The sequence below is a fragment of the Lepidochelys kempii genome, chromosome 8, assembly GCF_965140265.1.
Source record: "Lepidochelys kempii isolate rLepKem1 chromosome 8, rLepKem1.hap2, whole genome shotgun sequence".
In the NCBI taxonomy this organism is placed as follows: domain Eukaryota; kingdom Metazoa; phylum Chordata; order Testudines; family Cheloniidae; genus Lepidochelys; species Lepidochelys kempii.
Genome location: NC_133263.1, coordinates 75148266 through 75171970, shown reverse-complemented (window position 1 = coordinate 75171970; position 23705 = coordinate 75148266). Strand labels below are relative to the sequence as shown.

Here is a 23705-nt window from a genome sequence, read left to right as displayed (position 1 = left end):
TAAATGATAAAAATTCTTAATACCAAGTTGTTAACATTGTGAATGAACAAATTCTTCTTGCCTGTTCATATTACATTGAGTAATAACTTTTGGGGGCAGTAGGTATGAATAATATTTGATGGTGCCCAGAATGGGTCCAAGTCCTGCCACACCCCCCCGCACACACCACACCTGCCTTGTAAGCAGATATATATATAATTTTTTTTTAAAAAATAACGTAAAAATGTGAGGGCTCTGGGGATGAGGGGTAGGGGTGGGGGGCTCTGGGCTAGGGCAGAGGGTTGGGGGAGGCATGAGGGCTCTGGCTGGGGATGAGGGGTTGGGGTGTTGGAGGGGGCTGAAGGCTGGGGATGAGGGGTGTGGGAGGGGCTCAGGTAGAAGGTTGGGGTACAGGAGTGAGGGCTCTGGGGTGGGGCTGAGGGCTTCACAGTGCAGGAGGGGCTCAGGCCTGGGGCAGAAGGTTGGGATGCAGTGGGGGTGAGGGCTCTGGCTAGGGGTGCAGGTGGTGGGGTGGGGGCAGGGCCAGAGATGAGGAGTTTGGGGTACAGGCAGGCTGCCTCCAGCTGTGGCCAGAGGGGAGGACTCTTCCTTCCCTGCCCCCCCAACACACTCACCTTGCACCACTGTCACTGCGTGTGCTCCTAGAGCCACTCTCAGGTCCAGGAAGCCCCCTCGCCTCTCCTGTGGTGGGGACGGGGGGGTCTGCCATCACATGTGCACCTCCTCCCATGCTGCTGCCCCTCACTGGGGTGGGGGATGGTGCTGCCCCTTGCCCAACCTGGGGCAGGAGCAGTGACTGTGGGTGTGGGGGCCTCCTGTGCTGGTGGAGGGTCCTGCCAGAAAAGGGGAGGGTCCATCCCTCCAAAGTGGAAGAGCAGGGGCTCAGTCAGCCTGCCCTCACACTAGCACCCCCATAACCACTAGGATACTGCAGTGGCAGCTGATGCTGGGAGTCGGCAGAGCAGAGCGCGGAAGGCAGCTGGCTGCTACCCAGGGCGCAGGCAGGGACACTCAGGGTAGGTGATGTGGTGGGGCGGCAGGCAGGGTGAGACGCTGCCCCGAACATTGCTGGAGCCTGGCCCCCGTGCCCTGAATATTGCTGGAGCCTGGGCACCACAGGCCCATGTAACTTGCTGCCCCAATCATTTTGTAGTACACAAGGAAGACCTTTTTTTCTATCCTATGCACTTTGAACACAAAATGATAAATATTGCCCTCTCTCTCTTGCCCTATGATCTTGCTGCTTCATATCATTTCAGCATGACTTTGTCGTACTATTTTGGTATTCATTCATATTTTATAATAAAAAAGATAGGTTTATTGAGCCTAGAAAGGAGGGCTTAGAAAGAACTAGACTGATGTATTCTCAATACATGAAGTTCCTCTTTCCCCCTTCCTTAAGCCTCATTCGTGAAATATAGGTACCAAGAGACACTGACATTGAAATTAAGTTAACAGGCAATACATTTAGATCAAATACAAGGAAACTCTATTGACATTGATGCTTCCTGCATGGGTGTTTGAATCAGATACTGATGCTAGATATTAAAGACATGGACCAGTGGTTTGATTTTTTTCTATGGCAAATGTTGTGTTCTTATGGTTCTTCATCACCCAGCAGGACACAAAATCTAGTACATTAATTGCAGGCAGCAACTCTCTGAAATGAGACTTCTGCCCCCTCCACCCCACTCACGGCCTATAGTTAGCTAATCTTTTGAGTACTGTAGTCCTAGGACAACCTATCCTTTTGTAAAATCATCAGACTCCAGCTACTGCTACTAACTTTGAGAGATTGCCCTATAGCATCATTCAGATTTCATTATCCTTCATCTACTCATATTGTACACATACCTCTTGAACTCACTGTTCAGGCCTTTCCTAATCTTCTGTGTGCAGAGGAAAAAATAAAACAACCACAAGGTGGAGTGTGTGTCAAAACTACAGGCCATTAGAGTGGTATTACAGAAGATGACAGCTCTATTTTTGGATCTAGCTAATGTAGCCTTTTGCTGCACACATTTTCGAAAGGTAGTTGTAGCAAATATAGCACATCCAGAACTGCTTGTGAAAACTTGGATTTAAGAACTGAATATTTTAAAATAGCAGAAGTCCTAACTGTCAATACTAGTTCAATACATTTTGATTATAAATAAAGTATTATTACAATTTAATAGATTTCCCATTTTCACGGTCATCTTGGAGAGCTTGTGCATAAGATGACTTTATTGCATATAACTTAATGATCATCAGCAGCTAAGAGGTTATTCTTAGAAAGAGGCATCTGTTTTTAAACCAAATAAATCCTCCAGTGGTGTCCTCATAATATTCTCAACGCTAATGCTTTAGAGATTCTGTTAATGCAGTATACGTTTTTGTATTTCTCTTTCTGATGGTGATAGTTGACAATCCAGGCTATTCTAGGAGAGAGAGAGAGAGAGAATGTATATTTTTGGACCAGTTTGAGGAGGCAGGAAAAGAATATAGGTTATAATGAACACTGGGAGGTGGTGAGTCCCTCCTGTTTCCCCCCCACACACCCCTTCTTAGCATATATTCAGCTACTTATCCAAGAGAGGTGCATCTTTTTGCATATTATCAATTCAGGTTACCTACATATTAACTTTACATTTACCATGCACAAGGGATTCTCTGAGGCTCTTGCACTGCAGCAGTATTTCTCCTTCAATGCTGATCTCTTTTTCTCACTATTAGGATTGTACTGTGTTATGAAATGAGGTAAGGATCTGCAGTGCAGTTATTAACTCATGGTAGGTTATCACAACAGTGCTGCATGCTGTTGTCTATTGTTTCTAGTTTCTTTAGTTGCATGCGAACAACCTAATCCTCTTGTTGTTAGATTAGTACAAGTTACTGTTATAGTGTTCATATACAAAAAGAGAAGCTGCATGGGTCTCAACTGCTATTTGCTAACCTATTTGACTAGAAAAGAAATGATGCAGAGGCCACGTTCTCCATAAGATACCATAATTCAGAGGACCCCATGCAAATAGAGACTACAAATTACTTAGGGTGTGATTAAGCAATGTGACAAAGTTCCTCCTCTGCGCTTATTGGCGGATTTGCTTGCCTCAGAGATTCACAGTCACCCTCAGTTTGGCCACTTTTGCTAGTGGCGCAAACCTGCCGTTCACTCAGCTAACCTAATCACTGGCCAGCATGGGGAAAGGGAGGAGAACAATCCCCACAGTCTCTGCTGACCCACTTAGTGGGTCGGGGAATAGGCCAGGGACCTTCCCCTCTGGTGGGACCCACAGTCCAGGTCATCTTCTCTTGTCTCAAATAGGGAGTTGAGGGGAATGGGGGGAACCCAGGCCCACCCTCTCCTCTTGATTCCAGCCCAGGGCCCTGTGGATTGCAACTGTCTACAGTGTCACTTGTAACAGCTGTGTGACAGCTACAACTCCCTGGGCTACTTCCCCATGGCCTCCTCCCAACACCTTCTTTACCCTCACCACAGGATCTTCCTCCTGAAGCCTGATCACGCTCATACTCCTCAGTCCTCCAGCAGCATGCCTTCTCACTCCTTGTACCTCCCTCCCCTAACTGATGGGAGGTCCTTTTTAATCCAGGTGTCCTGATTAGTCTGCCTGCCATAATTGATTTTATTATATTAATTGGCTCCAGGTGTCTTAATTAGCTTGCCTGTCTTGATTTCTCTAGTGCAGCCCCTCCTCTGGTCACTCAGGGAACAGAAAACTGTTCATCCAATGGCCAGTATATTTGCGTTCTACCAGACTCCTGTACCTCACTGGTCTGGGTCTGTCACATATCCCTTCCCCCTGCTCAACACCAAGGGATTGGGCAGCTTGGGACTCCAGACAGTGCACACGTGACAAGCCATCGGCTGTGACGGCTCCCTGTCACACGGAACTGGAAAGGTTGGAGGGATAAGAACCACCTGGTCACCCTTGTGTTCTTCTCCTTGTTCCGCTGCATCCATTGAAGTGGGGCATGGTCGGTCACGAGGACAAATCTGCACCCGAGCAGGTAGTAGCGCAGTGTTTCCATGGCCCATTTTACAGCGAGGCACTCCCTCTCCACCACTGCACATTTTTGCTCCCTCGGAAGGAGTTTCCTACTGAGGTAGAGAATTGGGTGTTCCTCCTCCCCGACCATCTGTGGTGGAACGGCCCCCAACCCTACTTCCGATGCATCCGTCTGCAGGACAAATTCCTTGGTGAAATCTGGGGCTACCAGTACGGGGTTACTGCAGAGGGCAGTCCGTAGGTCTGTGAACGCTTTATCTGCTGTGTCAGACCTTCTCACCAGATCAGGTCCACAGGCCTTCATTAGGTCTGTCAGGAGGCTTGCCCTTGTGGCAAAGTGGGGGATAAATTGTCAGTAATACCCCACCACACCTAGGAATGCCCGGACTTGTTTCTTGCGACTTGGTCGGGGCCAATTTTGGATGGCCTCTAACTAATTCAGTTGGAATTTTACCAGACCTTCTCCCACAATGTAGCCAAGATATTTGGCCTCCATAAACCCTACAGCACCTTGGCAGGGTTTGCTGTAACGCCAGCTTGCCTGAAGGTAACGAGGACTGCCTCCACTTTCTCTCGGTGGGTTTCCCAGTCTGGGGTATGAATGACCACATCGTCCAGGTAGACAGCAGCATAATTGTTATGGGGGCGTAATAGCTTGTCCATGAGACGCTGGAAGGTAGCTGGGGCCCCCCATGTAGTCCAAAAGGAAGGACAGTATATTGGAAAAGACTCTCTGATGTAGAGATCGCAGTCTTTCCCTTTGTCTTTGGCAAGGGGAATCTGCCAGTACCCCTTTGTCAAGTCTAGGGTAGTCAAGTACCAGGCATTGCCTAAATGGTCTACTAGCTCCTCTATATGAGGTATGAGATACGCGTCAAACTGGGATACCTCGTTTAGTCGCCGGAAGTCATTGCAAAACCTTGTGGTGCCATCAGGTTTGGGCACCAGCACGATTGGGCTGGACCACTGACTGTGGGATTCTACGATGATCCCCAACTCCAGCATTTTTTTTTATTTCTGCTTTTATTTCTTCCCTTTTGGACGCTGGCACCTGGTAGGTTACTCTGACCCCAGGATTTGTGACGATGTGGTGATAGGTCTCGGTTGTTCGGCCCGGTTTTGTCAAGAACACATCTTGGTTCCGGAAGATCATCTCAGACACCTCATTCTTCTGGTCTGGTGTTAAATCAGGAGACACTCTCACCTGTTCAGAAGGTTTGTTTTCTTGGGGTAGGTCTTTTTGGACAGCTGTGCATCCCTCTTGTGAATACCAGGGTTTCAGAAGGTTGATGTGATATATTTGCTCTTGTTTCCGATGTCCTGGTTGTCGCATCTTGTAATTTACCTCCCCTATGGGTTCAACTATTTCGTAGGGTCCTTGCCACTGGGCCAAAAGTTTACTGTCTGTTGTGGGTACCAACACCATTACTCAGTCTCTGGGCTGGAATTGCCGAACTTTGGCTTGGCGATTGTACTGATCTCAGTGGGCTTCTTGGGCCTTCTCCAGGTGTTCCCGCAATATGGCGGTGACCCGCGCTATCCGGTCCCTCATTTGTAACACATGCTCGGTTACATTCTTCCCCTCATTGGACTCCTCCTCCCAAATTTCCTTGGCTATGTCCAAGATGCCCCGGGGGTGGTACCCATATAATAGCTCAAAGGGAGAAAACCCAGTTGAGGCCTGAGGTACCTCCCGGATGGCAAACATAAGGTATTGTAGTGGGTGTCCCAATCCTTCCCGTCTTGATTTACCACCTTCCTTATCATAGCCTTCAGGGTTCAGTTGAAACTTTCTACCAGCCCATTGGTCTGTGGATGATGGACCGAAGTCCTCAGAGTATGTATGTGGAGTAGGACACATAGGTCCTTCATTAGTTTTGACATAAGTGGGGTTCCTTGGTCAGTCAGTATCTCCTTTCGTAGCCCCACTCGGGCAAAGATCCCCACTAGCTCTTTGGCTATTGTTTTAGAAGCTGTGTTCCTCAGGAGGACGGCTTCTGGATACCGTGTAGCATAGTCCAGGACGACAAGTACATATTGGTGGCCCCAGGTAGTCTTTTCTACAGGTCCCACTAGGTCCATGGCTGTTCACTCAAACGGGACCTCTATGATGGGAAGGGGTACCAATGGTGCCCTCAAGTGGGGACGGGGACTGTGCAGCTGACACTCTGGGCAGGAGGCACAGTATCTCCACACTTCTTTGTGCACCCCGGGCCAGAAGAACCTTTGTAGGATCCTCACCAGGGTCTTCTCTACCCCAAAATGCCCCCCAAAAAGATGACTATGCGCAAGGCTTAATATGGTCTTCTGGTGTTTGTGAGGTACTAGGAGCTGCTCTACCTTCTGTCCCTGTCCTGGTGCAACCCTGTACAGGAGATCCTTCTTTATGATGAAGTAGGGGCCGGGTCCCTGGGTTTTCCCTTCCATGGGAACCCCATCTATTTCTGTTACCTCCTTCCTAATGGTGTTGTACCTTGGATCTTTGGCTTGGTCCTGTCCGAAATTTACCCTCACGGGGCTGGTCTTCCCAAGTTCTAGGGGATGAGTCACTGTTGCTTCTGCCGGTTCAGAGGCATTAGGGTTGGGGTCTGTATCAGGTGCTTCTCCCTCCTGGGCGGCCTCCTTTTCAGGTGCCTGGGTCCGCCTACCTACGAGAGAGACCCTCTGGCTTTGGGTCAGTATTCGGGTTCCCAAGGCCTTAGCTGCCCTTTTTTGTCTGTCTTTCTGTCCCGCCTGGGAGTGGAGAAAATGTCTGGGGAAATTTCGGAGAAAATTGGGGGTTGACAGTTTACTGTGGATGCCTCCCCTTTCTCCAATCCCCCTGTTGGGAGTAAGTCATCAAATCCTGGGAAGTCCCACCCTATGAGCACCGGGTAAGGGAGTTTAGGCACTACACCTGCTGCTACCTCTGTAGCGTTCCCCTGGATTTCAATTTTTAACTTCAATTTTCAATTCACAGTGTGAATTAGGGAGCATGGGTTTTCCCAGTTGCCTAGGCTATGTTGCATAGACTTCTCGGCACTGAGACACTGTGCAGCTATGTGTCCTCCCCCACTCCCTCCAGCAGGTGTAACATCTGTATGGGGCCCTAGGCATTCCCCGGTCTCTTGGTTTAGGCAGCCTAATGTCATGATCCTCTTCACCCTCAGTGCTCTGACTTTTAAATGGTCTCTGGTGGGCCTTCAGCCCCCCTCTTTTTTCCACCTGGGCCTTCTTGGGGGCTCAGTTGCCTGAGCTCTGAGGATTGGTGCCACTAGTTTAACCCAGGGCGCCTCTTCCTTAGCTGGTTGGGTCAGTTCCCTCGTCGTCCTACGCCTCTCTACCAAGGCGACAACCTCATCATAAGCGGAGGGTTCGTTCTGGCTTACCCAGGCATGAAGGTCTGGTGGTAGTCCTCGCATGTACCGGTCGATGACCAGAACCTTTAGTATCTCTTCTGGACTCAGAGACTCGGTTTGTAACCACTTTCGTGCAAGATGGAGGAGGTCATATAATTGGGACTGTGGGGTTTTGTTTTCCTGGTACCTCCACTCGTGATACCACTGCACCCGCACTGCGGTCGTTACCCCAGATCTGGCCAGGATCTCTGCTTTCAGACAGGGATAGTCTGCTGCAGCTTCTTCAGACATATCATAATATGCCTTCTAGGCCTCCCCACACAGGAATGGAGCGAGGATGCCAGACAACTGTTCGAGGCCAAGACTCCCGTAGGGCTGTCCTCTCAAAGGCCAGGAGGTATGCTTCTACGTCATCCTCCCGCATCATTTTCTGCAGACAATTGCTGGCCCGTATGACCTGCGTCCCATCATGGCTGCGGTTCAGCTCTGTAAGGGTCTTCACCTGGTTTACCAGTTCCCGCAACATAGCATGGTCTTGAGTGCCTGGTCCATCAACAGGTGATTGGTCTCTTGGTCACACTGCCTCCTATTGGGTGGCTGCCTGGACATGGGTAGCCTCCTGCTGGGCAGCTGTGGCTTGTATCGGTGCCTGCACTACGTCCTCCATTGTGGTGAAGAAAAAAAAAACCCAACCCTCTTGTCAAGGTTCCTCCCCCACTCTGGACTCTAGGGTACAGATGTGGGGACCTGCATGAAAAACCTTCTAAGCTTATCTTTACCAGCTTAGGTCAAAACTTCCCCAAGGTACAAAATATTCCACCCGTTGTCCTTGGACTGGCCGCTACCACCACCAAACTAATACTGGTTACTGGGGAAGAGCTGTTTGGACACGTCTTTCCCCCCAAAATACTTCCCAAAACCTTGCACCCCACTTCCTGGACAAGGTTTGGTAAAAAGCCTCACCAATTTGCCTAGGTGACTACAGACCCAGACCCTTGGATCTTAAGAACAATGAACAATCCTCCCAACACTGGCACCCCCCCTTTCCTGGGAAATGTTGGATAAAAAGCCTCACCAATTTGCATAGGTGACCACAGACCCAAACCCTTGGATCTGAGAACAATGAAAAAGCATTCAGTTTTCTTACAAGAAGACTTTTAATAAAAATAGAAGTAAATAGAAATAAAGAAATCCCCCCTGTAAAATCAGGATGGTAGATACCTTACAGGGTAATTAGATTCAAAACATAGAGAACCCCTCTAGGCAACTAAGTTAAAAAAAAGATACACAGACAGAAATAGTTATTCTATTCAGCACAGTTCTTTTCTCAGCCATTTAAAGAAATCATAATCTAACATGTACCTAGCTAGATTACTTACTAAAAGTTCTAAGACTCCATTCCTGGTCTATCCCCGGCAAAGACCCAGCATACAGACAGACACACAGACCTTTTGTTTCTCTCCCTCCTCCCAGCTTTTGAAAGTATCTTGTCTCCTCATTGGTCATTTTGGTCAGGTGCCAGCGAGGTTACCTTTAGCTTCTTAACCCTTTACAGGTGAGAGGAGCTTTCCCCTGGCCAGGAGGGAATTCAAAGGGGTTTACCCTTCCCTTTATATTTATGACACCTCTCCTTTCTTTCTTTTTTTTTTTTTTAAACACCCTCTTTCTGCCACGCTGTGCACCTGATCCCACTGCTAACACCAGTGTGACAAAGTTCCTCCTCTGCCTTGGTGGGTCCTGCGCTTATTGACGGATTTGCTTGCCTCAGAGATTCACGGCCGCCCTCAGTTTGGCCACTTTTGCTAGTGGCGCAAACCTGCCGTTCACTCAGCTAACCTCATCACTGGCCAGCATGGGGAAAGGGAGGAGAACAATCCCCGCAGTCTCTGCTGACCCACCTGGTAGGTCAGCGAATAGGCCAGGGACCTTCCCCTCTGGTGGGACCAACAGTCCAGGTCACCTCTTCTTGTCTCAAATAGGGAGTTGAGCGGAATGGGGGGAACCCAGGCCCACCCTCTCCTCTTGATTCCAGCCCAGGGCCCTGTGGATTGCAACTGTCTACAGTATCTCCTGTAATAGCTGCGTGACAGCTACAACTCCCTGAGCTACTTCCCCATGGCCTCCTCCCAACACCTTTTTTACCCTCACTGCAGGAGCTTCCTCCTGAAGCCTGATCACGCTTCTACTCCTCAGTCTTCCAGCAGCACACCCCCTCCCCTAACTGATGGGAGGTCCTTTTTAAACTAGGTGATTAGTCTGCCTGCCATAATTGATTCTATTATGTTAATTGGCTCCATGTGTCTTAATTAGCTTGCCTGTTTTTAATTGGTTCTAGCAGGTTCTTAATTGCTCTAGTGCAGACCCTGCTCTGATCACTCAGGGAACAGAAAACTGTTCATCCAGTGGACAATATATTTGCCTTCTACCAGACTCCTATACCCCACTGGTCTGGGTCTGTCACAGCAATCTGTCTGCTTTGTCGTTTGCAGTAAATGCTGGTAATGATTATTTTTCTTTCTCTTTCTCACCTCCTTTTTTCTTTTTCACCTTGCTTTTGTACTCTCAATAGTTGTTTCAGAATAGCTAATGGTCACTTTTCTCAATACTGTAAGATTATAAAATTATTATGAACTTTGTGTGTACTTTATATTTAATCACTGTCAAAATGTTACAAAAACACAAGTGGAAGAGATCCTAAAATTAATTTGAATCTTCTGATATTATTGCTGAAAACCTCCCTCTTGCCTTCCAAAATATCAACCAAACAAAATTAACAAACCTACTGCTTTATGAATATGCAGTTTATAAATTTTGAAACAGGTAATCTACCTCACTCCTTTTTTATTGAATTATGGAAGTCAAACCACTCTGTAGACAGTGTTAATTGAACAATGGGGAAAAAATGAGAAATTAAATTGTCTAATATAAGAAGCAAAAAATCCGTTTAACACACATCTTCTCCGAAGAGCAAGTTTAACTGAGCTTTACCTTAAAGAAGGGGAGAAATGTGAGTGGCTGTATGGAGCTCCAGCTTTGGGTTACTGAAAAGTGTCCAACAGAAAAACTTTAGTGTTTTTCTCAATGAAAACAAACTTTTAAAATAAACAGCTTCTAAAAATGAGTGTAAATACCTTAAATGACGAATGTGAACAGAATAACAAGTTTTGTAAAATGAGAACATTTCTATTAATTAGGAATTGCTTTTTTGCTTGTAGGTTGATCTACAAGGAAAACAGTCTGCTTCTCTTGCTAGAACTGTCTGTCTGATATCTCTACTTCATAAAAGAGAAACATTATATGGATATAAACATTTGCAAAGGAGGGAATATAATAGAAAGATCTGATGATAAAGCTTCTCGTTTACTCATTTGTATTTGAAATATTCCTGATTTTTGTACTGAAAGTTGAGGACTGAGCATTGTACATGTGAAGTTAAGATTTTGTTTGCGAAAATTCAGTGAACCAATGCCATGGGATTGTCGTGAAGATGCTATAAGGGATCCATAGACTTGTAATAAAAATATCTGAGATGAACAGAAATCTTTCACTGGGAAAGTGCATTAGTGGTTGCTTAAGGGCCAGATCTTGCTCCCTCTGAAATGAATGGTATAACTCCCACTGATTTCATTGAGAACTGAACTCTGACCAAAGTAAGGAATAGAAGCAGCTGATGCCTCATTGTGTCTGGTGAGAAGGAATTTGAAGAACACTTGTCTTAAGGAGTCAGACTATCCTCTGAGCTGCAAAAGCTGGCCAGTGGCTCCTTTTAGTGTTGCAGGGTCTTAGGGACACAGCAAATCATAAGATTGGTTTTGGTTGGGGTATAACTACTTTCTGGAACAGTGGGAGTCCTAAGTTCTGTTTTTGCTATCCACAGTCCCTAGTGAAAACCATAGTGCACAAGACTGTAAAACTTGTAAATAAAGGAAATAGGATCTGTATTGTGTCTGTGTCTACTTATTTTGTCTCCCAAGGAAATAATCTACTTCTGGGATCTAAATCTTTGTGGGCACTTAGATGTTGTGACAGTATCTTTTACAGTGTGTCAGTATTTCACTGTCATGGACAAAGTGGTAGAAAGCGTCCACTTCACAGCAGAAGTATCCTTTACAGATAAGTTATAGATTTGTGTTCCGATAGCTTCTTGCTGTTCATATACTTTACAAAGAAATGAAATACGCTTACTCTGACTTATCAGTTTACTTAAATACATCATTTATCCTGAAACTGAATTTAAAATAGAATTAATTGTCTTTTGAAAGTACTATTCTGCCTAAATTAAGCCTCAGACACATTTTTTACGACTTCAAGTTTGGTTTTGTACACACATTAGAAAGCCTTCTGCAGCTTCCTGCTTGGCCTTTTGAGGTTTCAAACATTGAGCCTATTGAACAAAGGGCAGTGAAACCGCGGTGAAGAACTCTAGGGCCACGAATGTCTGAGGATTCTTATTTGTCATTGATTGATTCTTTCACAAAAAGAGTGGATTTGAATTGGTGCTGTTGGCTTCCTGACCCCCATACCATTATCTTGCAATGGCATAGTTATAACTTCATGCAAGAGAAGACAGCAGTTGTTTAGATCTCATAGGCACCAATTAAAACATTCGCATCAACTATTCTAAGTTAGCTATTGCAGCAATAGGGAAAAACAATTGTCTCAGAGAAAAAATCATATTCTGATTGCAAGTACATCGTCTGTGGAGGGAACTGAATAAGAGATAAATGTATACTTGCTGCTCTCCAAAAACTAAGTTATTCAGTTTTTCAGAAACGTGAGCGATACAGCTCAGTTCAGTACCCAACAATCCAGGCTTGCGCATTTATCAAGAAATATTATTATTCTTGTTAGTAAGGGTCATAATCTCAAAATTAATGCAATCAAAAAATCACTGTTTTAATTATATTCTACCTGTTTCCTAATCGTAAGAAAACCAGACAAACGGAGGCATATGTGTGACCTATAAAACATAACTAGTTCTCTTAAAAGACACAGTGCAACCCTTGAACTGAATAACTTAAAACAAAAAACAACCCAAAACCTCTGCCCATGCAGGGACAGGAACTGACTCCTTTCTCACTTACACTAAGGTATTTTTATTAATTTCCATGGAATCACTCCTGATGCTTACTAGTGTAAGAATCAAATGGGGCCCTTTGTGTTGTAAGATATAATATATCTGTGGCATGTTCTACATTATACAGCTAGGTCATCCATAAGCTGCCTTGCATTGACCTAGCCTATGGAAGCATCTTCACTTAAATTTGGCTCCCGCCGACCTAAGTGCCTCCCTAGGCCAATTTAGTAACACTACCTTCCCCAAGTGGCGTAGAGTCATGGTTGATGTAATTAGGTTGACGCAGTGTCAGTGTAAACACTGTGTTGCTTACGGCGACTGTTACTGGCTTTCAGAAGCCATCCCACAGTGCCCCACGCTGACAATACAGTTATATAAGTGCTTCTAGTGAGGATGTGCATTGCCAACACACACAGCCAAGTGGGCACATGCACACAAATGATTTAATAAGTGCAGTGGCAACATAATTTTGTAGTGTAGACATGGCCTACTTTTTAAAAGTGCAATACCAATTAGTTTATCACTATTATTCTGTCTCTTATGGCCTACAGCAAGGGGTGGGACAAAGTCATTGCCGTTTCATTGTACTTGTGCTTGAGATCTTGTCAGCCCTTCAAGTGATTATCAAGATTTTAGTTCTCAACATAGTCTAGCTCAGGGAAGAAGAACTTCAGATCCTCCTTAATTTAGATGACTGATTATATGATTTCTAACAAACATATACAAGTTTCATCTGATTCCAACCCACAGTTTAAAATGTCTGGAGGTCATTTTCACATCAGATTTAGAGTGTTTGTGCCACCAGGGAGAATGCACATTCTTTAACATACTATCAATTAATGCATCAACAATGTATAGAGCCAAACAAGGGCTTCTGAGATGGGTTGGATTTTATTTTATTTTTATTTTTAGAACCTTCCCAAAGGATTTAGCCTTAGTGACCTGGCTATTGGAAGGAAATGCTTCTTCAGGATGAGTTTAAATGAATTAAAAAAAACAAACTGGCTTTTACAAAGGTATCTTTGCTATAGTGGGACTTGGAAAGATCCTGGAGTGCATGAGAAAAATGATTAGTGGTATGGTGTCGTCTTACACAGGGCAAGAGATTGGAAACAGTAGGATTTCCCCTCCTGAAAAGAACAGCTAAAGGGACTGAGATATAGTGAAAACTGATTAGTCCCTGCAAGTAATCTAAGAACCAAGAGGACCCTCCATGATATTAGAGGGCAATAAATTTCGATCCTATACAAAGAAATACTCTTATGAGGTACCTAGCCAATCTGTTGAATTCCTGGCTGCTGTGACTGGATTTTAAAAATTGGCTAAATTGATGAAAGTTTTGTAACTCTGTATGGGAATAAAATGTGAGTAATTAGATTGCATTCTTCAGAATGTGCGGTGCTTATCTTCAGGGCCCATGAATGAATTATTTTATCCCCAGACACATTGCCCAAATGATCAGATGTATTAGGAGTATGTGTTTGCAATTGCTGTAGGCAGGATGCTAAAATAATAGCCTCGTATGGTTTAGCAATGACTCTGTTTCAATTAATTTCTCCTCTGTTGCACAGTGTATTTGTACTTCCCTTGGATGTCACTGGTGAGTAAATGAATAATGTTTCAGTGTAAATCTAAGAAAAGTATAACTGTCAACACATAATAATAAGGGAAGAGTTGCAGTTTTGGTGATTTCCTTTGTACTATAAGACTAATTGAGGCCCCCTACCTTTCAATTTCAAAATTGGTGAGTCTGACTAGGGGGCAATATTCTTTGTTCAAATAACCTTGAAATTTGATTAAATCTGTTTAGGATACAGGAGAGAAGAATTTTCAAACTGTGCTGATTAATGTTTCTTATTGTTTGCCAAATCCTAGCTACAAAATGTTTTTTTTTTTTAACATAACTTTATATGAGGCTTATTTGGAAAGCTGTTTGATTCTGTGACTACATCTATCCTACTTCAGATGTAGAAAATAAATTTATTAGAATGACATCATGGAATCCAACAAAATTCCAAAAGATCATTGGGATTCTGCTCTTTGGAGCTCCTAAACTGTACTGAAGCAGAGCCCTTGATCCACAGCTGTAGATATTAGCACCTGGATAGCACAGTGTACTGGGGAAATATATGGAGGTTAAAGACCCTAACTTCTTGTAGAGGTGCAAAGCGCCCAACTGTAATTGTGTGAAGTTGGAAGAAAGCTCAATGTATTCCACTGGAAGTTGCCAGCTCCCCATAGTCAACCCTGTAGCCCTGGCATTCTTTGAAGTATGTAGAGTTCTTAGGCTGTTTCCACTCTTCTTTCCATCCCTCAGCCCATCCCAACCCAAAGATGGAAAGCCCTGTAAATATCAGGAGCTTCAGAGTTTAGGAACTCTGCAAGCACCTTGAGGTATGAAGATTTTAAAAATCCATGGGGGGTAGGGGCTTGAAGTCATACTGACCTTTAAAAGGTCTCCACTGTAACCTTGATTCGTCCAGACACATGCTCCCTTAATGCTGCTCCCAGTACCAGTTTGACTCCTCCATCCTCTTTCCTCCTCTGCAGTTTCTCATTTTTTCTTGACTAACATGTACCCTAATCATAATTTATGGAGTTGTCAGAAGGGGAAGCTACTCCACTCAGCCATAGGACATAGGTCTATAAACATAGGCCTTTTCCTAAGAAGGATTGTTTTCAATCTCCTCAGCTTGCCAAGGGCCAGGCTATACACAGTCTGCAGAAAAATGTACTTAATTCCTGATTAGACAAATATATTTATTTGCCTAATATTCACAAAAATCCCACTTGCCACAGAGTGAGTGATGTTTAAACACAAAGTAAACATATCTATAAGTATGAATCTCCTGAGCTCAGATATGTAACTATAGCTTTTAAATGAAACTAGCAAAGCTTACTGTATCTAACTTAATGTTGAAGATATGTGTATGACACCCAACTGTACTAGTGAAGTATCTCAGCTACGCACTTTGGACTTTGTAAATCCATAAAGTCCTTCATCTGAAAGTAATACATCTTACAAAGTAGGTATGAAGGGAAAATGGAAGGCTGATATTGCAAGAGGGAGGTTTTTGTGTGATATTAACTGAGTATTTACATACACTTGGTTTTCTTTGAAGTTAAATTTAAACTAAATTTCTGACTTTCTAATCATTTGTGTTTTAGTAACTACAGTGTTCCTTAGAATCTTTTTACCTCTCAGTTTTATAAATGTAATGATGAGACTAACATAAGGGAGTGCATTTTATTGTTGGTTCTGCTAAGCTGCACAGATAAATCAGCCATTCTTAATATTGGCTGTTAAGAGAGGCCAGTTTGTACCGTAGGGATCTGTTATTGCTAGTGGATGATAGGGATAGACAGAAGATATGGAGTGGTCTTAAATTTTCTTTTTAAGATTTTTCTCCCTGCAGCAAAGAAAGTAAGTTACCAAGGAATGTTAGAAAACGAAATGCAGTGCTACAGCCTTGCATTCTGGGAGTAAATTACACGATATGCAGATGCGTTCTTTTGAAGGCTGCACTAGTGCAGGGCTATAGAAATATTTCAACACTTATTTTCACAGATTTTGCACATTTTCAAGTACTCTCTTAATTGCTAAGATTTTTTTATATTCAGTATACAATTCAAAAGTAATTGTTTTCTTAATATTTTCTCTATATAAGCCTTGTTAATTATAATATATAAATGTGTTTTCGAGCTGTTATTTTGGAACATTTGAAAAATTTACATGAGTAAACTTCAGTGTCTTCTTCTAGGGTTGTATATTCGTCTGATAAAAACATTAGGGAAATCGAGGAAGAGACTCTGAGGAAAAGAGTACTGGAGCCCAGACAAACACAGGAAAATGAAAGCCTTACATCTGGTAGTCTTCAGAACACTCAAATATCAGGTGGAAAATGCATTGGAAGTGATAAAAGAACTTCTGTTAATCAGCATTTTCTGGACGGAGCCATAGAAAGAGAAGTTGTTTGTTCACCTAATACTGAAGATGAAATTCTAGAAGCCAATGATGCTGAAGGCAACGTAACTAATCCAGGTGAAGTTAGAATTGTGTTTGGATTTTGCTAGTTACCTAAACCCCAGTGTAGGTTTGTTCAAAAATTGTGGGTAAAGTTTATTATTGCACTAACAAGACCAAGATGACTATTCTTTGCTTTGGCCCAGATAATTCCCTCATGCCCTGAGTAAATGGGTGTTCCATAGGGACCATACAGGGATGTGGTAGAAACTGTATCCCTTGCACTCGTACTGCCACAGAATGAAGATGTAGGTATTGAGGAAGAGGAGCATTTTACATTGGTACCAATGCCTCTTCTGGGCTACAGCAGATGTAAGCCCAGGCCCCTTTGATACAGTGCTTCAATATTGGGTGGTCCTTCCTTTTCCTCCTTGCAGAACTTCACTGGTTCCACTGTGTTTCATGTACACGTAGTGATTGAGGGGGCAGGGCCAAGTCAGTTCCATATAGTCCTGCAAGTTGGGAAATGTAAATATCCATTTTTCATTTTGTAAGGAGTTAATAGCCTTTGTTTCTGATGTCAGAAGTAAACTTAAATTTCTTCAGAGACCAATCTCCTTGAATTGTATGTATGGTTTGTATAGAAAAGGGAACAAACAACATACATCTTCACATACAGCAATAACAGTAGCTGGTAAAACTCCCAATATCTCAGTTAAGAGCAACACATAGAAGTTATTCCCCACTACTAGTAAGTTTATCTGAAAAGGCTTTCATCAAATGTGCATTTCAGAAGGAAATAAACTATCCCATGTGAAAGCTGTAGCATGGATATAAAATATGTTGTCTTTTTAGTATGATAGATCCTTTGTTTCAGATACCTGAAATTGTTTGTAACTTCAGAATAATCTAGTATAAATTGGAAGAAATAAATAACTATTTCCCCCCATTTACAGGTAATTCTGAACTAGAAACCGCATCTGGGTTAGGAGAAGACTTAATGATGCTCTACAAGAAATGTTGTTGTCCAGATATTAATATTTGGATAGAAGGCAACCAGTTTCAGGCTCACAGGTATTTAAATAAGTAATGAATTTAGAATGTAAACTATGTCACCAGTAATCCTTTCTGTATAAAAGACTGTTAATGTTACCTAGCTGTGTTGCTCTACAGGTTTAATATAATAAAGTATTCTTAACATGTTGTCTTTATATTATTTTGTACTGTTAGAGCTACTATAATGGCTTTGCTAGTTTCACCACAGAGACCAGTATTATTTTTGTAGTAACTGAAGTGCTTCCTTGTGATTACAGCTGTCGTTCTTGTGATAACTTAAGTCTTAAGAGAAAATGTAACATGTTTTTAATACTGTAGCTCTGTGTTTTTTACTTTAGGTGCATCCTAGTATAAATTAAAGTAGAATTAGGCTGCAATATATTTATTGAAATGAAACCAGTTAAGAAAACTAAATACAGCACAGTGTTACAACTTGAAATCCTGTAAACAGGGCTTTGGAGCGGAGCCCAGAAGTGGAGCAGCGGAGCTGCAGGTTTTTGCCTAGAGCTGGAGCGGAGCCGGAGCACAGCTCCAAAGCCCTGCCTGTAAACAAATCTATGCTGTCAAAATAAATAAATAAATCTACAAGTCAAAACTGATACTAATTAATTCCTAATAAAACTAGCCTAAATAAACAGAAACCTCCTGGGATGGAAAGGAAAGGTCTTTGGAGCCCTGAAGATTCCATTTCCATTTTTTCCTCCCCTTGTTACCTGTCCACAAGAAAACAGTAACCACTTCAGTGAAGTAGAGGTGAATGTTGTCTCCTTGTCTCAAGAGAGTTACCAGCCCTTGGTAACCCAGAAATCATCACTCTGCTTAAGAACCATTTAGGACTATCATGTTGCAGTAGATAAAGCTGAGATGGCCATTCTCTCCTGTTTTCAGACAATTTATAACTTTCTGGAGAAAAATACCAAGCTGTAACCACTGGACTCTGTCCCTGCTGTTCTGATTGTTAGTTGCACACAAGTTGGGAAATCCCTGGTTAGGTTAGGTTAGATTCTCTATGGTGGGGTCCAATTTTCCATGGTTGGTTTTGATGTAGGAAGCTGGAAAAGAGCTAATTGGCATGTTTTAGAAAGCCACAACTTCCATACATATTCCTGAGCTTCCCCCATAGCAAGAGGCTACAGGGAAATGGAGGTAGCATAAGAGACATGAAAACTAAGGTCAGACCTATGATAGGGAGATCTGAACTCATTTATGGCCCCTTTACACAGCCAGAATGGTGCAGAAGGGTTGCTGGAATGATATAGAAAATATGGCCCATGCATCCAGAGCAACCTGAGTTCTGGAAGATGTGAATGTAAAGCTGTGTCTGCACTGCACACCACTGGCAGCAGCATGAATGTATGTGTAGCTACGTGCTGCAGTGAAAAGCAAGCTGTGTTCTCACTGCAATGTACAGGTGCATGTGTCGGTGAAAGTGTCTGGCAGGGGGAAGCAGGCATTTTTCTCCATTGTCTCCCATCAGATCCTTTCTCTGTTGCTGAAGTCTTTCATTGCAAAGGGGAAAGACTGGCAGCTCCCTGCGGAAGAGAGGTGGCTCACCTGTAGGGTTAAGTTATTGAGATAGGAGCCCAAAATTTGTTACAGATTATCTACTATCATAGAATATCTGTGTAAAACACCATCCGCAAAGTGTTTCCCTTGATCACGGAGGCAGCTTACCTAAGTCAGTCAGCTCATTGTGTTGCACTCCACCTTTTGGTCAAAGCTGACGTTTTTTCTCTCTCTCTGTGGGTTTTTACATTTTTGATGCATTACTTTTTTTGCAGTGTACAAATAAAGAGTAGTAAAGGGAACAAGATGACTTTCTGAGTATTCATCTTTCTCATAGGTATTTGAAAAAGCCAATAATCTCTTCTGATTTGTCCTGAAGGCAGGCATAAATCCAGATAATATTTTTCAGTTTGAAACAATTTTCCATTTTGCTTGCATTTCATTAATATTTTACATATATAATTGAGAGAGTTAGGATAGAAAAAAAAAGTCTTGTTTTCTAATCTCTCACCAAGTGAGACTAGTGGAAACGGGGGGAAATATCCATTTAATGTAGCAAGTCTGATTATTTTATTTACTACAGGAGATATGGGAATGTGGGGGGGGGTTTGTTTGTTTTTAAAGTTATGTTGGATGCTACATGTCTGAAACGGTGTTTATGTAGGTTGCTTCTCTTTGGATGATGTAGGACTGAGAAAAAGACGTTCTCATTTTCATAGAGCAAAAGAAATTTTAATGCAAGAAGGAATCTGCCCTTCCCCCCGCACCTCAAAAAACAACAAATCCATTCTGCAAGAGCTGTTTCAGTCCAGGCCATTACCTTGCCAGGATGTATCCAGTCTAGCCAACATCAGAAAATTTGGCAGCGCATCATATCAGCAGGGAAGAGGAAAACTGGGATGTTCTGAAACAGACACAAGAAAATTGGCAGATTGGTTCAGCATTATATAGAGATTTGAACAGAAGAGGGTGTCTTAAAGTGAGTCAGGGAAAGGTAACTTTGGGTATAATTGCAGTGTAGATAGCAGTGAGTTTTATTTATCATCCCAGATTATGAGAAGTGATATCCTCAAACTGCAGGCAATTTCAAGGCCCATCCTGCAATCTTTACTCATGAGAGTATTCCTTACTCAGGTAGTCCCATTAACTTAAATGGACTATTTTTTCGAGTAAGGAATACTATTTGAGAGAGGGTAACAAAATTAGGTCCCAAATACTGCAAGAGAACTGCCATTTGGTTGTAGTCCCTTGTGACTTGTATAATTAAGACTGAACAACTTACACTGCTGTGTGGCTCAGATCATAGCAGTAGGAAACCAAGGGCAAGTTTCTTTTCTGTATCAAATGCATCTGGAACCTATACAAATGTACACTGTAACACATACAAGAGACACCAATATAGCATGTTTAGATAATATCATAATGCTACTTTTTCACTGGGTAGCCATCTTATTTAACATGCATTATTTAAATGTTCAGTATCATACTAAAGCAGAGCTTAGCCTTGTTCCTGCTCATTGCTGAAGCTTGTTTGGAGGGGAATTGACAAAAACAAAGACAATATATTTAGCTTGCAGGAGAAGGTCACATGTTCAGAATTCACTTTCACATGCTCAGGGCTGTTTTGGTCTATTACAGCATCCTTGTTGGATTTAGGGGTTGACCTATTTAATTCAGATTAGGAGGATACCAGGAAAGCTTAAATATTGCTGGCTGGCTTGTGGGAGGAATGGGAGAGAGATTGTAGATTGGACATATTGGAGAAGAAAGAAACCATATGAGAGAGATACCAGTATATAAACTGACAGGGGAAGAGAAGGCAAATTGTATGCTGCTTCTTTCTTTATCCTGTACAAGAACAAGAGTGCTTTCATATAATTTAAAAGTCAACAAATTATAATGTAGATAAAAGGAAATACCATTCTTATATAGTGTGTAACCTATTGTGTTTTCTGCAAAAAGATGTAACTGAAGCAAAGTAACTTTCAAATTTGAAGGTTAATGTCAAACTATAAGAAATTAATATGAATGAGAAAATCATCCACAATTATACTAGCTAAGATAAAATATATAAAAGCTAGTCCTTGTACTTCAGAGTGTACCCTAATCATGAGTTGGGGTCAGGAAGCAATTTCCTCTCTCTTACTGCTTGCTCGCTCTTTCTACCTCTCTACTCCCACTCAAATAATCTAGTATTGCACAGCTAATTATATTATGGGGCTTTTTATACTTTTCTCTGAAGCACGTGGGCATTGCTGGAGATGGGATATTGAATTGGATGAATGATTTGGTTTGTTTTATGGGAGAAGAGGAATAAATCAAACACACTGTTTTACTCCCTATTTTGCTTCTGAGCCTGGGAATGTAGGCTATTATAGACTAGAAGGAAATAAAGTAGGGTGTTGATTAATCACACTTAAATCATGCAATGAACTAAAAAAAATAATTGTGATTTTTTGCAGTTTTAATCACACTGTTAAACAATAGAATACCAAGAGAAATTTATTAAATATTTTTGGATGTTTTTCTACATTTTCAAATATAATGACTTCAATTACAACACAGAATACAAAGTGCACAGTGCTTATTTAATATTATTTTTTATTACAAATATTTGGACTGTAAAAATTATAAACAAAAGAAATAGTATTTTCAATTTACCTCATGCAAGTGCTATAGTGCAATCTCTTTATCGTAAAAGTGCAATTTACAAATGTAGATTTTTTTTTGTTACATAACTGCTCTCAAGAACAAAACAATGTAAAACTTTAGAGCTGATAAGTCCACTCAGTCCTACTTCTTGTTCAGCCAATCGCTAAGTCAAACAAGTTTGTTTACATTTAGGGGAGATAATGCTGCCCACTTCTTATTTACAATGTCACCAGAAAGTGAGAACAGGCGAATTTGCATGACACTTTTGTAGCCGGCATTGCAAGGTATTTACATGCCAGAAATGCTAAGCATTCATACGCCCCTTCATGCTTCAGCCACCATTCCAGAGGACATGCTTCCGTGCTGATGACGCTCGTTTAAAAAAAAAAAATTAATTAAATTTGTGACTGTACTCCTTAGGGGAGAATTGTATGTCTCCTGCTCAGTTTTACCCACATTTTGCCATATATTTCATGTTATAGCAGTCTCTGATGGTGACCCAGCACATGTTCATTTTCAGAACACTTTCACTTCAGATTTGACAAAACGCAAAGAAGATACCAATGTGAGATTTCTAAAGATAGCTACAGCACTCAACCCAAGGTTTAAGAATCTGAAGTGTCTTCCAAAATCTGAGATGGACGAGGTGTGGAGCATGCTTTCAGAAGTCTTAAAAGAGCAACACTCCGATGCGGAAACTACAGAACCCAAACCACCAAAAAAGAAAATCAAGCTTTTGCTGGTGGCATCTCACTCAGATGATGAAAATGAACATGCTTCGGTCCGCACTGTTTTGGATTCTTATCGAGCAGAACCCATCATCAGCATGGATGCATATCCTCTGGAATGGTGGTTGAGTGCATCTGGCACGTAAATATCTTGTGACTCCGGCAACAAAAGTGCCATGCGAACATCTGTTCTCACTTTAAGGTGACTTTGTAAATAAGAAGCGGGCAGCATTATCTCCTGCAAATGTAAACAAACTTGATTGGCTGAACAACAAGTACGACTGAGTGGACTTGTAGGCTCTAAAGTTTTACGTGGTTTTATTTTTGAATGCAGTTATTGTTTTGTACATAATTCTATATTTGTAAGTTCTACTTTCATGATAAAGAGATTGCAGTAGAGTACTTGTGTTAGATTAATTGAAAAATGCTGGTTTTTGTTTTTACAGTACAAATATTTGTAATCAAGCATAAATATAAAGTGAGCACTGTACAGTTTGTATTCTGTGTTGTAATTGAAGTCAATATATTTGAAAATGTAGAAAACATCAAAAAATATTTAAAGAAATGATATTTTATTATTAACAGTGCAATTAATCACGATTAATTTTTTTTAATCTTTTGATAGCCCGAAAATAAAGTATAGCTCTTCTCATGTGTTCATGTAAGAAGCACACTCTATTTTGTTGGAACATACTAATATATTAGAATAGACTGAAACTTACCTTTTGCTAGGAGATGGGTAGTTACTCTGGAATGACTGAAGCTTTAGCTATATCTTTTGTAAACATTTCTTTGTTAAAATCAGTATATTATAAGTATCAGCAAGAGGTCCAGGACATAACTGTCTGAAGTGTTGTTATATAAATAATTTGAATTTAGTGTTACACTGTAATATGATAAAAGTTGCAAACTTGTATCTGAAAGATCTATTCCACTTTCTCTTTTGGAGGAACAGGTAAGTCTTGCGGCAATTTATTTCTTCTGTTTTATGTGAATACTAAAGGTGTACTAGAAACTAGCTTTAACTGAGAACTTTCAGAGTGGTATTAATTTTCCTCATTATTATAACATCCTCAGATTAGTTGCCAAAGATACTGGGAGAAAAAGATATGCAGTGCACAGATACCTTGATGTGTCAGGGGCAAAGATCTGAATTGATCTCATCTAAGATTTTTCTTGTAATAAACATTATTTCACTAGATACAAATATTTACGTTTTTCCCTCTCAGGGCCATTTTATGTGCCAGATCTAGTTACTTTGCTGCTATGCTGAGTGGAAGTTGGGCTGAAAGCTCCCAAGAGCACATCACTCTTCAAGGGTAAGCATAGTTTTTGCAAGTCATATGGGAGCAAAGGTAGGCAATTTAAAATCAC

The 23705-nt window shown here is 41.9% G+C and overlaps 1 protein-coding gene across 6 annotated transcripts in view; it reads left to right on the top strand.

Annotated features, from left to right (window-relative positions):
- The window catches only part of BTBD8 (BTB domain containing 8), an 85069-nt gene that overhangs the window by 13989 nt on the left and 47375 nt on the right, over nucleotides 1-23705 (top strand). For all 6 annotated transcript variants that reach the window (XR_012160414.1, XM_073357072.1, XM_073357071.1 and 3 more), the window contains 3 exons: nucleotides 16187-16467; nucleotides 17346-17463; nucleotides 23561-23650. Coding sequence is in view for 5 of the 6 variants with exons in the window: in XM_073357072.1 (XP_073213173.1) it covers nucleotides 16187-16467; nucleotides 17346-17463; nucleotides 23561-23650 (489 nt within the window). In the remaining variant the exon portion in view is untranslated. The remainder of the gene's footprint in view (nucleotides 1-16186; nucleotides 16468-17345; nucleotides 17464-23560; nucleotides 23651-23705) is intronic.